This window comes from Herpailurus yagouaroundi, unplaced genomic scaffold (genome assembly GCF_014898765.1).
Source record: "Herpailurus yagouaroundi ecotype Mexico unplaced genomic scaffold, PumYag 162, whole genome shotgun sequence".
Classification (NCBI taxonomy): Eukaryota; Metazoa; Chordata; class Mammalia; order Carnivora; family Felidae; genus Herpailurus; species Herpailurus yagouaroundi.
In genome coordinates, this window is record NW_024412403.1 from 3,209,430 (window position 1) to 3,223,559 (window position 14,130).

General features: G+C 57.8%; 1 protein-coding gene and 1 long non-coding RNA gene across 3 annotated transcripts in view; both read right to left on the reverse strand.

The window, feature by feature from the left end:
• Nucleotides 1-1,380, reverse strand: part of LOC121035895 (uncharacterized) — a 19,404-nt gene extending 18,024 nt beyond the window's left edge. The window contains exon 1 of the long non-coding RNA XR_005793132.1: nucleotides 1,370-1,380. This is a non-coding gene — a long non-coding RNA (uncharacterized LOC121035895). The remainder of the gene's footprint in view (nucleotides 1-1,369) is intronic.
• A 4,430-nt stretch (nucleotides 1,381-5,810) lies between these two features.
• The window catches only part of PKNOX1 (PBX/knotted 1 homeobox 1), a 34,418-nt gene continuing 26,098 nt past the window's right edge, over nucleotides 5,811-14,130 (reverse strand). For both annotated transcript variants that reach the window (XM_040483825.1, XM_040483826.1), the window contains 3 exons: nucleotides 13,720-13,796; nucleotides 11,109-11,281; nucleotides 5,811-8,925 (listed from right to left, as the gene is read on the reverse strand). In XM_040483825.1, coding sequence (XP_040339759.1) covers nucleotides 8,714-8,925; nucleotides 11,109-11,281; nucleotides 13,720-13,796 — 462 coding nt within the window. In that variant the 3' untranslated portion in view covers nucleotides 5,811-8,713. The remainder of the gene's footprint in view (nucleotides 8,926-11,108; nucleotides 11,282-13,719; nucleotides 13,797-14,130) is intronic.

Below are 14,130 nucleotides of genomic sequence, written 5' to 3' on the forward strand. Positions count from 1 at the left end.
AGACACTAACAGCTCATTCTGCGCCCAGCAGACGTTACCAAGCACCCCTTCACACCAGACTCGGCTCCAGGCCCTGGAATCACAAAGGCCTCCACACCGGGCCGCCTGGTGGGTGGGATCAAGGACCGATTCCTGCCGAGAAATTGGCAGGTGAAACGAGTGCGGTCTATCCACGCGGCGGAATATCACCCAGCCTTAAGAGGGAAGGACCTTCTGACACACGATATGGGGACGAACCTTGAGGACATTGTGCTCCATGAAGTAAACCAGTCGCGGAAGTCACACTCACAGAGGCACCTAGAAGGGTCAGACCCATAAACACGAAAAGTAGAACGGGGGCCATCGGGGGCCAAGGGAGACGGATGGCGAGTGGGCGTATTTAATGGGGACTGAGTTTCAGTTTGGGAAAACGGAAAGTTCTGGAGACGGACGGTAGGGATGGGTTGCACGACAATGTGAACGTACCTAATGCCACAGAACCGTATGCTTAAAAATTTAGTTAAGATGGTGTATTTACGTTATGTGTATTTTACTACAATGACAGAAAAGAAAAAGCAGGAAAAGGGTTGCAGAGAGCGGAGAAGCAGGTTGAGCTGATGCCCACCGAAAGGGGACATTTGAGACTAGAAAGTTGTATGAGGCTACCTAGCAGCAGATGGCAGGTAAGAATCCTATTTAGGCTTCAGGCACGGCCAGTGCAAAGGCCCCGGGGCAGAAATGTGCCGACAAAGTCACGACAGGCCCAAGGGACCAGAATGAGCAGGGGAGAACGTTCCAGAGCCGAGCCAAGGAGCTGCCCCTCATTTTGGGCTTGGTGCCTGTCTGATGCAGGAGCACTTTTGCCTGGTCACGGACAGACCGCCTCCCCAGAGCAGCGCCCTCACCAGAGGCCGGCTTTGGTTATTCGGGTCAGCTCGCTGGTCTGGAGGTCACGCGTGACAAGTCCCACCCACACACACGTGTGCGCTAATGCTCTGCACTGGGTGAGTCCCCGGCTTCCAAGGTCCCGGCGACCGAGTCCGGGCTGCTGGCTCTTACAGCAGAGGCCACGGGGTCAGGAGAACAGAGGAGCTTTACAAGCCAGCAGGCGCGGCCAGGGTGGCCTGCCGATCCCTCTTAACCCTTTACCGGAACCACCGGGAGAGCGGGGAGAGGAGGGAGGCCTGGCCCGCTGACCGGGCAGGGTGAGGCAGACGCCAGCAGGCGATGCCCCATCAGGGCACCACCCACCCTGGCGCCCGCTGGGGTCCCCGAAAGCTGGCCTTAACAGCGGGAGGCCCGCTCTGGCTGCGCGGCATGTCCCCCGGCTACCCGGGCAGGGTGCTCGTGGGCACTCCACCAGGGCACACGCTCACCGGTGAGCAGGGACCCTGCGTGCTGCCTGGTGGGCGAGCTCGGCGGGCAGTGTGTGTGCAAGCTGATGGCCTCAGGACCGTTTGAGCCGTCTAGATTTTTTAAATTTAAAATTAAGTGAGAGTTTAACGTACGGTAACAAATACATGCCAGGTATTTCTAATTTAGTGAATAAAATCAAAAGTTGCATTAAAAAAATTTTTTTTAACATTTATTCATTTTTGAGAAAGAGACAGCATGAACGGGGGAGGGGCAGAGAGAGAGGGAGACACAGAATCCAAAACCGGCTCCAGGCTCCGAGCTGTCAGCACAGAGCCCGACACCGGGCTCGAACCCACCATCAGTGAGATCCTGACCAGAGCCGAAGTCGGACACCTAACTGAGCCACCGAGGCGCCCCAAAAGTTGCATTTTGAAACAGGTATTTACTCCACTAAAAGCTTACACCTTTAAGGAAAGGCAAAGGCAGATGAACCACGTGTGACGACCCTGAGAGACAGTCCAAGGCCACTGACAAGACGGGAGGACTGGGGAGCACAGGGACGGGAGGCTGCTGGAAACCGCGGAGGCCGCGGTCAGACACTCTGGGTGACCCAGTTCTGACGTCACGGCGGGAACAAAACCTGGCCCAGGCTCAGAAGGGTCTCACTCAACGGCCAAAGGCCCAGGAGAGCACGCAGGGCTGGAAATACCGCCGAGGCCACTGGGGAAAACTGTAAGCAGCCACCAGGCCCCGACACTGCAGAAAACGAACACTCCCGGGCAAAGATTCAGGATCCAAACGGTTACAGGACGTCCACTCGACGGGCAGCGAACCGTGAGACAACCTCTCCAATCCCAAGTAAGGATGATTTGCAAGCCGCGTTTTCCCCTTCCGGACCCCGGCGTTAACTGCCGGGCCTCCCGAGAGCTGGTGACGGACCGCACACGCGGGGTTTGGACAAGGTTTGGACAAGGCCCCCCGTCCCTGCGTCCCTCCACCCCGGGCACCCGGCTTGGGACGTGCGTGTCCTGACAGCCTGACAGAGCGGCGGGATGCACGGGCCTGCCTCTGCCTCCCTCCCCTCCCCTCCGACCTGTCTTCCAACCTCACTGTCCGTCCTGTTGCCACCCTGCTCCCACTCCAGGCGGAGAGGCCCCGAGAACGTCGGCCTGACAACACGGGCGGCGGGTAACCCACTGCATCCTACGTCCCCTCGTGCTCAGAGCTGCGGCTGCGGGGCTACCCGGTGACTGGATCCAAAGAGGGACAAACCCCTTCGGGGCGGCCCCCCTTCAGCAGAGCACCGGGAGGGGAAAGACAGCCCGGACGTTAGGGGCCCGCCCCCCCCCCCAAGAGGCCGTGTTCGCTCACAGGGGTGCTGGGGGGCAGGGCAGGGCCCGGGGAGACCCCCACCCGCCAGCCCGACCCTTCCCTCACAGGGAGCAAAGGCCCTAATCCACGAGGGGAGGAGCTGCCGCCGCCCCCTGAAGGCCCTACTTCTGGCCCGAGGCCCCCTGCCTCCCAAGACCGTTCCCCCGACGGAAGGCAACCTGCCGCAGAGGCGCGAGCGGGCAGGGCTGAGAAGGGGGGCCCTGCGCCCCGGGATGTGCCCGCAGCACAGGCTGAACCCGGAGGGCCCGGGCCTCCACCTCCGGCCTCGCCCGGGCTGGTGCTGGGGGCAGGGGCAGGGCCTCGCCGGCTGGAGGGACGTGGGGGTAAAAGGCTGCCGCGGAACCGGACTCCCCCTGCCCTGCACGGACGACCTGATGGAGCGGGAGGCCCATTCCCGGGCCCCGAGGACGACCCGCCCTGGTCCCCCTGCCCCTCCACCGCCACGCGGCCTTCCGTCCGAGTCAGGAGGCCCGACCCCCCCCCCCCCACCCCGGTCAACCGAGCCAGACCCGAGAACACCTGCTCGCCACGCGCACCTGGCTCATCCACCTACAGCCCTGCACCCACCACCCCTCACCTCTCCCCGGCCCGGGCGCCCAGGATGTCTCCGCAGAGGCCCTCAGGGGACCCTGTCGCGGCCCCCCGGCTGGGCCTGTGGGACGGCGCACACCGGGAGGACCCCGCGACGGCGGTCCCGGTGAGGAGGGTCCTACCCCCAGGCCACAGGCCCCCATTTCCGAGACAAAGCAGCTTCAAGCCCTAGATCCCTGACTGTGGTGAGCCACCGGCGGGCCGGGCAGTGTTCACACTGGCCCTGTGGGGACCTGCCCACGACGTCCCCTGCCCCGCTCTGGGTTGCCAGGCCTCTTCGTTTTGACTTGCAGGACTCTCCCCCTCAAACGTAAATGCGGACTCCCCGCTGGTTGTCGATGTTAGAAAAGAAAAACACTTCTCTCGGATTCCCACCTGCTCGGTGCACAGCGTCCTTCCCTGGCACGAATGCTTCCTCTGGATCCGGCCAAACCCACTGGGCCGTTTACGTGTCTGGGGTCTTAAAAGGCTTCCCACGAGGTGAGAAAGACGCCCCTCATCATGTCCCACTGACCCAGCGCCGTCCCCCCGCGGCCCCCGGACCGCTGGCGTCGGCCCTCCCCCCACTTCTCTCCACCTGCTCTGATCAGCGACCTCCTGGGGGCCCAGCCCATCGTCCTCCACACACTCAACTTCTCCTTCTAGAAACACTCCTTCCGTGGCTGCTCTGCCTCCAGCTCCAGCCGTGTCTAACAGAACTCTGGTTTCGAGAGCTCAGGTCTACACTGGCAGCGAGCGTAAACGGTTACAGGCCTCACCGCTTCTTTCTGACACGACCGCTGTGCTAGTATCAGAGGAAACTGAGGTGACGTAAAGCAAAATATTTTAAAACGTACCTGATTTCTTTCTACACGCCATTCTCTAAAAACGCCTAAGCAACTAAAGCCATCGACATCTTTAAAACGTGCCTTTTCAACCACACTGCAACTTAAGAATTCCTCGTTCATATTAAAGTCACCACCGGCTTTTGCAGGCTGACGTCCTGGGTTCGTTTAAATGACGATGCGGGACACGGAACCACCTGTGCGAGATCTGCCTCCTAAATGCCGTCTGCGTGGAAAATACTGGTTAGTCCAGTGGGCCACCCCAGGCAGGCCTTAGCTGAGAGCAGGTGGGCCGCCTCCTTGGGCGGCTGGGCCTGGGCCTGGGGACAGGGGGCGGGACCAGGCCGGTGGGCGCCCCGGAAGGCAGCCCCGGGCCCGCCGCCTGCCTGGGGTCCTCTGTCTCCTGGTCCCACGTGCCTCGACGCTCTGCTCTGCAGCTGTGCAAACTCGAGCGTAAAAACGGTTCGGAGATCTTAGGTCTTAGCGAAGACGGCAGGGCCTGTTGTGAAAGGGCAAAAATAATTGCCACTGAGAACTGCTTCTCAGAATGTCTAGAGCACAGCACTCGGGCCAAACACCAAACGCAGAACGTAATGACCTCCGCAGAGAATAACCGAATGCAAACATTGATCCGAACAGGTTTCTTATTTTCAGGGTTCGCCACGTCATCACTCATTTACTCGTCTCTCCAGACAGACGGATAGGATTTTATTAGTTATGACATTTTCGACAGGAGGGGAGGTGGGTGGGGGGAGGAGCTAGATGGGTGACGGGCGTTAAGGAGGCACCTGTTGGCATGAGCACCGGGTTTCGTACGGAAGTGATGAACCACTCACTGGGTTCTCTTCCTGAAGCCAAGACTGCGGAGAATGTTAACTAACCTGGATTTAAATAAAACCTCGGAAGAAAATAAATGTTAATCTTTGAGCTAGAATAAACCTTATAAACCCATTTCTTCCCTTTACCAACAAAGCCCTTGAACCCTCAAGGCGTCAAGGACCGGGCCAAGGTCTCACCTGGTTAACAATTCATGTCCGCCTCTCACCTCTGACCTAGTGGAGCTGGAGAGAGCACACAGGGGCTCCATTTGCCATCAAATTGCTCAGAACGTTTCCTAAAACAACAGACTTCAGAGCCGGCTCGTCTAGTCACCCGCAAGGCTTGCGATTTCAGATGCACTTTTTAAAAATACTCGAGTCTGCTGACCTTAGCCTCTGAGCATAAACAGCGTGGGGGGAGTTCTAACACACTGGCCTACGAAGAAGAAACCTCGCTGAAAAGGCTTTAACGTGGCGCTCCGACGTGTCCGGGAGCGGCCGTGGGTCATTCCACAACCCGCGCTATGATAGGCAATATGTCACCGACGAAGCCTTTTCCCATTACTGTCAAAATAATTACATTCATGATAAACCACAACAAAAAACAAACAAAAGCTTTCCGATTCTTTCCCGGAATGCCAACAGCTAATGGAAGTGAGCAGCTGAAGAAGATTCCAGAAAATGCAAATGGACCTGAGTGCTCCAGTGCAACCCTCCTTTTCCAACAACGTGCAGGGGTCACTACGAGCCCCGCGTCCCCAGCGAAACCCGTCACCAATTTGAGTGTTTTCCTTAAAGTGGAAACACAGCTCACGGTGCCACCAGCTTTACAAAATGACACATCCACGAAGCGTGTTTCTACTTTTAATTTTTTTGCTTTGATAAATCAATTGCTTCACAAAAATCCCCTTTCGAGACAACAATCCAAGAAAACATACCGTGACAGTATTCACATTTTAAAGATTGTCAGTTCGTAGACCGAACACAACTAAAACAAAGGCAGACTGCTGGGTCACTTCCGTCCCTGACCGCCAGAGGTGGCCTTGCCCACCGTCCAGGTAGGGTTGGGTCTGTCTGAAAGGCAAGGGCCCCGAGCCGGCTCCCACAGGTGAGGGCCGCACAGAAAAGGCCGCTGCGACCCGCGGGTGCGCTCCGGTACCAGCTGCCGCCCCGCCGTGCGTCCCGGACAGAGACTGAAACGGACGGCACTACCTGCAGCCAGAAAACGGAAGCCGGGGCCGGCGAAGCCGCGGGACGGGTAACGACGTTCTTACTCTGGGTCTGGGGACACATCCGGAGCGACCTTCTGGCGCAAAGTCAGGATCGCATCTGCTCCGTGAAAATGAACGCTCGAGGGAGTCCCATTTTCAGAGGTTCTCTTGAAGGTCCGAGGGCCGGAAGATGGGGGTCTATAAAATGCAAACCGACGACAGGCACACCGGGCAGCGGTTTTATGAGCCGAAACGGCTTGCCACGCCAAGGTTGTCTCCGAGCACCTCGGTCATGCGCGGGGAGAGTGGGGGGGAAGCTGAGGCCTGTCCACGAGCGCCCCGTCTCTGGATGGCTTATCCTAGTCCTCCGAACCCGGTAAGAACTTCGAGCCTAAGGAAACCGGCCTCCGCCGCAGGGGGCGCGGTGCGTCACCGGGCACGGAAGGCTGATCTCAGGCCAGCGAGGGCAGCGGGACCCCGCACGGCCCCCGTCTGTCTCCAAACGGGCAGTCTGTGCAGCCCTCGACTAACAGGCTACCGCAGCTCAGTGAACGTGACCCCTGGGGCGGGGGGGGGGGGGGCAGTGACCTGCCTGTGAGTCCACACACACCCAAAGAGCGGGGCGACTGGAGGGACTGGGGAGGGAGGGAGGTGGCTGGCTAGTGTCCACAGCTCCTAGTTTCAAGAAGTCCAACCAAGTTAGGATTTAGGTCAAGTTAAAATGATCTACGAAACCGAAAATGTTACAAATTGTTTATAAATAAGGAACGCAACTGTTGCTTAAAAATGTTGTTCTCGCTCCAAAAGAGTTTAGTCCACTTTTTCTTTTAAAGCTCCTGAAAGTATTTTTCAAAGAAAATTCTATGTATTTCTTACCGCCTCCTAAGTTACCTAGGAAATAAGTCTTCTGTGATTAACTGTAATTAACCAATTTTGGGGGGGGAGGGGAATCAGTTCCAGAAAAAATCTGCCCCAGCTCCAGATATCCTGCAATGTAACCTGGGTCCGTAACTGATGACGGCTGCTGAATCTCCAGAACTGGTGACCTTCCCAAACACCAAACCACCTTTTAGAAACACGAACACTGGGCGTCCCCTTTAAGACGACACAAAGGCTTGATGAGACAAGGTGGCTTGTTTTCTGAGCAAAAGCCCCACTTGCAAATAAATGAAAACAAAGGCAACAAAACCCAGTCTACTCTTTTGGCCTTGTCACCGGGAAACGGAAGTCCTAAAATTACTCCAAACCTCATGTGATCAAGTTGGGGGTGGGGGTGGGAGGTGGGGGGGGGGGGCCGGGAATCCCAAAGCGACGACGTACGGGGAGAAAATACTGACCCCGGGACCGACGGCAGACGCGTGTGAGCTGAGGCCGGCGAGCCCGCCCGGGGAGCTGTGTCGCTTTGGGGACATGTTAATTGCGTAACAGCGCGGGTGCTGGTTACTGGGCCTCACTCTGAGCCGGTGGCACAGAGCACATCTTATATTAGTTTATAATAAACATTCTATGCATAACATAGGGCCGACTAAAAACTTCTAAAACAATACACAGCTAACTGGTGCAGTAACCATTTAACTGTAGTCGAATTTAAATTAGACTGACGTGTGTGGTCACAGCTTCTGACTACTGGTTACCACCTCACTTAACTCACCTAAGTCCTATTAGCAAACACCTTTAGATACAGGTTCAGATCAAGTGTGAAATGCAATCTGAGCTTTTACATAGAAACTGAAGTCCGAAGGTGTCAAAATTGCATTAGACGCTTGTTTCTTCTACGGTACTACATGTCAATCGCTCCCCCGGGACGGTGGAGAACCGTGGAATGCTAGCTACCTTTGGGCAGGTTCACTAAATTTGGTCAGTTCAGAACATTCCAAATTGAAATAGTAAGCACGTGTGTTTCTTCTCTAGAAATTTTATCCTCGATATAGTCATAATCCAATTCATAGCGAATTTATAAAAATAGCTTTTTATCCAATAATTCCAGCAAGGTAAAAATAGGAGTTTCTTTTCATATATAGCAAATGAAACAGGCTCACCAAGTCCGTGGGGACCTCGGCGTATGTCCACCAGAGCACGCTCACCACGGGCCACACGCACTTTGCTGCCGTGGGCGTCTACCTCGCACTGGCAGTTTTAAGGTGCAGAAGCTTCTCTCCAATCCGTGGGCGACACAAATAAACCAGCCCACTGGGACCTGCTTCAACCACAGAACGAAATTAAAACTGCATCATTTTCTAGAAAATGGCAGCACTATTCCTTAACTAATCAAGGGCTCACGGGGGTGTCTGTCATTCATCACATTTTTAGCGTTAAACCTTTAAAGAATCTCCTTAAAAACCCGCGCACGCACACACGCACACACACGCACACCGGAAAGTCGCCGCACCCGCGAGGGCGCTCTCGAAGCTCACTATGAAATACAAAAGTGCATTCTTCTCCATCTACGTATAAAACATGTCAGAAATAAAAGTGTGTAAAATGTTTGCTGTGCAAACTGTAAAAAGTCAGGCCCGCCCCGCGGTTCTGGGCTGTGCCGGCCCTACTGCAGGGAGTCACTGTTCTCCAGGACCAGCCCGCTGATGTGGGTGGGGGCGAGCGCGGCCCCGCTGTCCCCCGTGCTGTCCACAGACTCGTCCTCGCTCTGCTCCGCCATCATGACCTGCTGTACCGCCAGGGTGGCGCCGTCCGAGGACAGAGACTGCAGGCTGTCCACGTTCATGCTCACGGGCGCGGTGATCGTCACGACGGCTCCTGCGGCAGAACGTTCAGATTAGCGCCCACCCAGGGAGACACTTCGTGACCCAGCCGGGTGCCGTTCGCTCCTCCGACCTCGTGTTGGGACCCCCACGCGAGTCTCTGGGACGATCGCCAGGGGTTAGGAGACGTCAGACCCTCCTCCGCTAATACGCGGCGCAAGTTCCTGGTCTGCAGGCAGTCTGTAAGGGGCCATACAGACGCGGGCGTGCGGGGCAGAAGCAGGAGCCGCAAGGGAACAGGAGACTGGGACGCAGGATGAGATGAGGAGCGAGGAGACAAAGGCAAGGGGCCAGGGTCGCAGTCGGGGAGACCGTGTGACAAGGGGAACAAGGAGGACCCTGGGACACGCTGGTCCCCAGCAGCCCAGGGGGCTCACACGCTCGTCCCTGAAGGTCTCCAGGAGCAGCGACAAGTGACGACGGCAGCGGGAGACAGTGTCGGGCGGTAGAATGTGGGAAACACCTTTAAAGAGATTCACTCATCCGTCCTTGCCCCCCACACGGTACATCACGTCATGTCACAGATGCGCTGGGAGCATATACGGGAGACTGGTGATAAGGACAGTTTCTGGAGAAGATCAGAAGCCAAGACGGGGCAGAAACTTACTGGTCACTGGCAAGTCTTGTTTGAACTTCTCCCCCAATACACGGGCACTGCCTTTTCCAAGGCCGGAAGGAGGGAGAGAGACCTTAATACTAATCCTAAGTAATTTGGACTAAAAGACAAAACGAGAACTGAAAATATAAATTATTTAAACCTAAGGCCACCGCATATCAAAACCCAAACGATGAAGCTTCAAATGCACACACCAGCCCACAAGAAACAGAACGAAGCGTGATGCACAGCCCGCTGCGAGGGGCCCGTCCCAACCGCGAGGCCGGCACATCTGTGGACGGCCCGGCTCGTCCGTTCGGTGGAGGGAGGTCCGCACGGGAGGCAGGAGACAATCAAGCCCCGGGGAAGAACCAGCTGAAGAGATCGGAAGACGATGCCCAGGCCAGGCGGGTGGAGGGGCGTGGGGGTGGGGTGCCATCCGAGGTCCGGCCTTGGTTGCGGGTGGTCTGCCCAGGACTGAGCACCGCTGGTCACCAAACAAGGGCCGATCACCGAGCAGGGCACGAGAGGGTCCCTTCAGGGCTGGAACAGAGCTCGGGAGCCTTGCCCCCGTGCAAAAGCACCCGCCCCCAGCAAGGTGGCATTCCCAAGGCCTGCCATCCAGTCCAGGATCACCAGGCAGGAAAACCACCCACAGTGAGCAGAAAACCGGGCCACCGGAAACCAGCCTGGGGCTGACAGATGTTAGAACCAGCAGAGGAGGCCATCAAAGCGGTTGTTGTGACTGTTTGCTACGAAGGAGAGCCACGAGAGCCGCCAAAGACTGTCCCGAACTTCCGGAAACGCGCACTGTGATGTCCACCCTGAGACACGCCCGTGGTGGGACCGGTGGCAGCTTAACCACGGGAGAAAAGGTTAGCGAAGCCCCAGCACAGACGTGGAAACTAGCAAAACAGAAACGAGAGACAGAATCCCAAACCCTAGAAAGAACAGCGGGACAGATGGGGACCTGGGGGCCCGGAGGGGGCAGGGCGGGGGGGGGGGGCGTCAGAAAGTGTTTGAAGACGTAAGGGCCGCGGACTTTCCTCGGGAACAGCAAACTGCTGCGAAACAGGAAGAACGAGACAGTGGGGACGGGCTGGGAACACCACCTACACACCGAGAACCACACACACCCAGACAGTCCACACCTGGGCAAGGCGTGCCCACGGAAAGGTGCTTATGGCGCATGCGGGGATGGGGGCCTGTGATGAGGGAGAGGGACACCGTCAGAGGGGACCAGCCGCGGGGGCTCACAGGGCAAAGGGGTGAGACGCCAGGTGGGGGGGCTGGCAGAGCTCCATCCTGAGCTCCGAGCTCCCAGGGAAAAGAAACACGAAAAGGGGGCAAAGGACCGAACGCACAGGACTCCGGGCCTCCCAGACGCACCGCGCTCCGTACACGATGCCTCCCTCACGCGTCACGCGCGAAACACCGCAGCCGCCGCGACCCAAGGCTCACGGCTGCCACCGCGGTCAAGGCCGTCCCTGCCCACACCCCTGCTGCCCCCAAGCAGCCAGGCCCTCCCCCAGACTCTGGGCCCCCCCACGCCCCCCCTCCCCCCCAGTCCCTGCGAGGCCCACCTTCTGACATGGCCAGCTCGCTGGGCGGCGGCTGTGCGGCTCCCGAGGCGATGGAGTCGGGCCAAAACCTCTGGACCGGTCTGTTCTGAGCTGTCTTCTTCTTGGTTTTTGGAGTTTCTGAGCAACTAGAATCCAACATGGGCTGAAGAATCCGTCTTCTGGCGTTGATGAACCTGGGTGTGGAGGGCGACACCAGAAGCGGTCACTGGGACAGCAGACGTCCCTACAGGGGAGGCATCAGAGCCAGCCTGGACCTCAGGTGGCCCGCGCACCTCTCCCCCGGCCCAGCGCACGTGGATGGCAGGTGGGGCGCCGGTGTCCCCGGGGAGGGGGGCGGGGAGCGGCCACACTGCACACCCGGGGGTCCTGTCCCGCCCTGACCTTATGGTCACCTCCAAGCACGGCTCTGGGGCCAGACCTGCGACCCTGCACGCCGCTCACGACAGGCTAGTCCCAGAGGAACTAAGTTCCTAGGTCACTAACCGCCCCCACCACGAGGCAGCTCAGAAGCGCTCACCACCCCCGCGGGGACCCGACCCCTGACCCCGCACGTGCACAACCACTGCTGCTGCGGGAGCCTGAGGTCGGCAGGGCGGGCGGCTTGTAAGTGCGTGGACGGAAAGCCTGCACCCCTGCCGCACCCCCCACCTGCTGTGACCGCAGCCTGCGGGACGCCCATGGCCGCTGGCGAGCTCGGACCGCACGCTCCGACCAGGCCACAGCTGCACCAGCCCGGCCTCCTCCAGGAGGACAGTGACAGGGGCTCACCTCTCGCCGCAGCCCAGCCTGCTAACCCCCGTGGCGGGACCCTGACAGCAAGAGAAAGACGAGCACCAGCGGACACGCGGGCTCTACTTCTGTCCCGGTGCTGTGCCATCACACGCTGCTCTCGGTGCCCCCGACACAGAACAGAGCTGGGCCCGGACCAGTGACAAGGTCACTTTGTGTTAAAATCCTAACGGTCCCGGGTGCCTGGCTGGTCCGCTCGTGATCTCAGGTCGTGAATCTGAACCCCACGTTGGGGGTAGAGATTAGTCAAATACAGTTTAAAAAATATAACCCTCGCATTCAAAACTATCTACAATTGCAGGAAGATACGCCCTAAAAACAGAAACAAGCAGGAGTGCCTGGGTGGCTCAGTCGCTTGAGCGTCCGACTTTGGCTCCGGTCAGGATCCCACGGTTCGTGGGTTCGAGCCCCACGTCGGGCTCTGTGCTGACAGCTTGGAGCCTGGAGCCTGCTTCGGATTCTGTCTGTTTCTCTCTCTCTCTCTCTCTCTTCTCTCTCTCTCTCTCTCTCTTTCTGCCCCTCCCCTGCTCGTGCTCTGTTTCTCTCTCAAAAACAAACATTAACCAAAATTAAAAAAAAAAAAAAAAAAAGTTGAGGTCAAACCTTCTAGACAAGACAATTCTGCTAACAGAGCTCAAGGAAGTCAACCCTGAAGAAAAGTGGGAAGGCCAGGCAGCAGCAAAAGCATCACAATGTGCAAACAAGTGTCTCTAACATTCACCCCCAACGAATCGACCACTGGTAGGACCGAACCGAGACAGGACGTGTCACGCGAGGGGACAGGAGGAAACGGAGCGTGTCCTAGGCCGTCACGAACGTCACAGCGACAACACATGTGAAACCTCCGTTTCTGCTAACGGCATTTCAAGATTCCACAGGAGACAGTTCAAGGAGTATGGTCTATCACCGGTTCCCAAAACCGAAACAATGGCCCACGGCAGGATACCGGAGATGTTTGGTGCGGTACCTGAGCACCCGTCCCGCACAGACGACTGCGTATGCCGGGAGACCCCATCACGTACCCTGGAGCCCACCTGACCTTCAGGTGTAAGCCCTAACGGTATTTCCGACTGATGGGACGTGTGCTCTCTTCTCTTCTACACGGGGCCGTTCTGTAAGCTGGACTCGCGTCCACACGGGCGCACGTGAACACAAAGGACACAAGTGACAACCGCACAAAATGGAAGTGCGCCCCTGGACCCCAGCGCCATTACTGACGGGCGCAGCCCTGATTTCCGGGGCACGCGGTCAGGGTTCAGGCGTCCACGACAGTACGTGACACCGGAGTTAGAACAGGAGGATGTTGCATCCACGAAGTCAACCCTGTCCCAGGCGTGTCCCTCGTAGGGCCCCGAGGTCCCCATAGGACCCCGCTGTGGGTGGGACCACCACCTGGACCCCCACTCAGAGCTGAGCAAAGTGGCACAAGGTTCCCAAAGGTGGGAGAGCCACGGGGGGTGCCCCTGAGGTCAGGATGCCTCATGGCGGCCGTCACCACCCGGAGAAGGTTACCCATGAAGACAGGCCATCGGACTTGAGCGTGGGGGCTCGGGGCTAGAAACACAGCGGAGACACGCAAGTCTAACTGCACAAGCAGCGTGTGGGCAGAGAGTCCACCGCGAGGGCCACTGATCCCCGAAAGCTGAAAGCGTGTGCTGATCTCTTCTCAAGCCTCCCGCCACCGATCCCAGTCCTGACGACAGTGCTGCTGGTTAAAAGAACTCAGGAATCTTCAGCCAAATTCCGCTATTGATTAGCGGCCGTGCTTTCAAGGGTTCTATCGCGCTGACTGGCACGACCTCGGGGAGCGGGCGCATCTTACCAGTTGTTAACTTGGAGTAGTGTCAAATTTGTCTGAGCAGCGATCTGTTTTTTCTCATCTTCTGTTGGGTAGGGATGCTACAAACAAGAAGAAAAGTTACCGTGAGCCTCGGTGTTTACACAGAACTCCGGCTTCTCTGGGTAGACGAGAAACGTGTGGACAGTCCTTAGTAAGAACCGCTAAGTAGTGGGGCGCCTGGGCGGGCGGGTCAGTGGGTTCAGCGTCCAACTTCCGATTTTGGCTCAGGTCGTGATCTCACGGTTTGTGAGCCTGAGCCCCGAGTCAGGCTGACGCTGTGGAGCCCACGTGCAATTCTCTCTCTGTCCCTCCCTCTCTGCCCCTCCCACTGCGTGCATGCGCTCTCTCTCTCTCTCTCTCTCTCTCTGCCTTTCCCTCATTCATTCTCTCTCT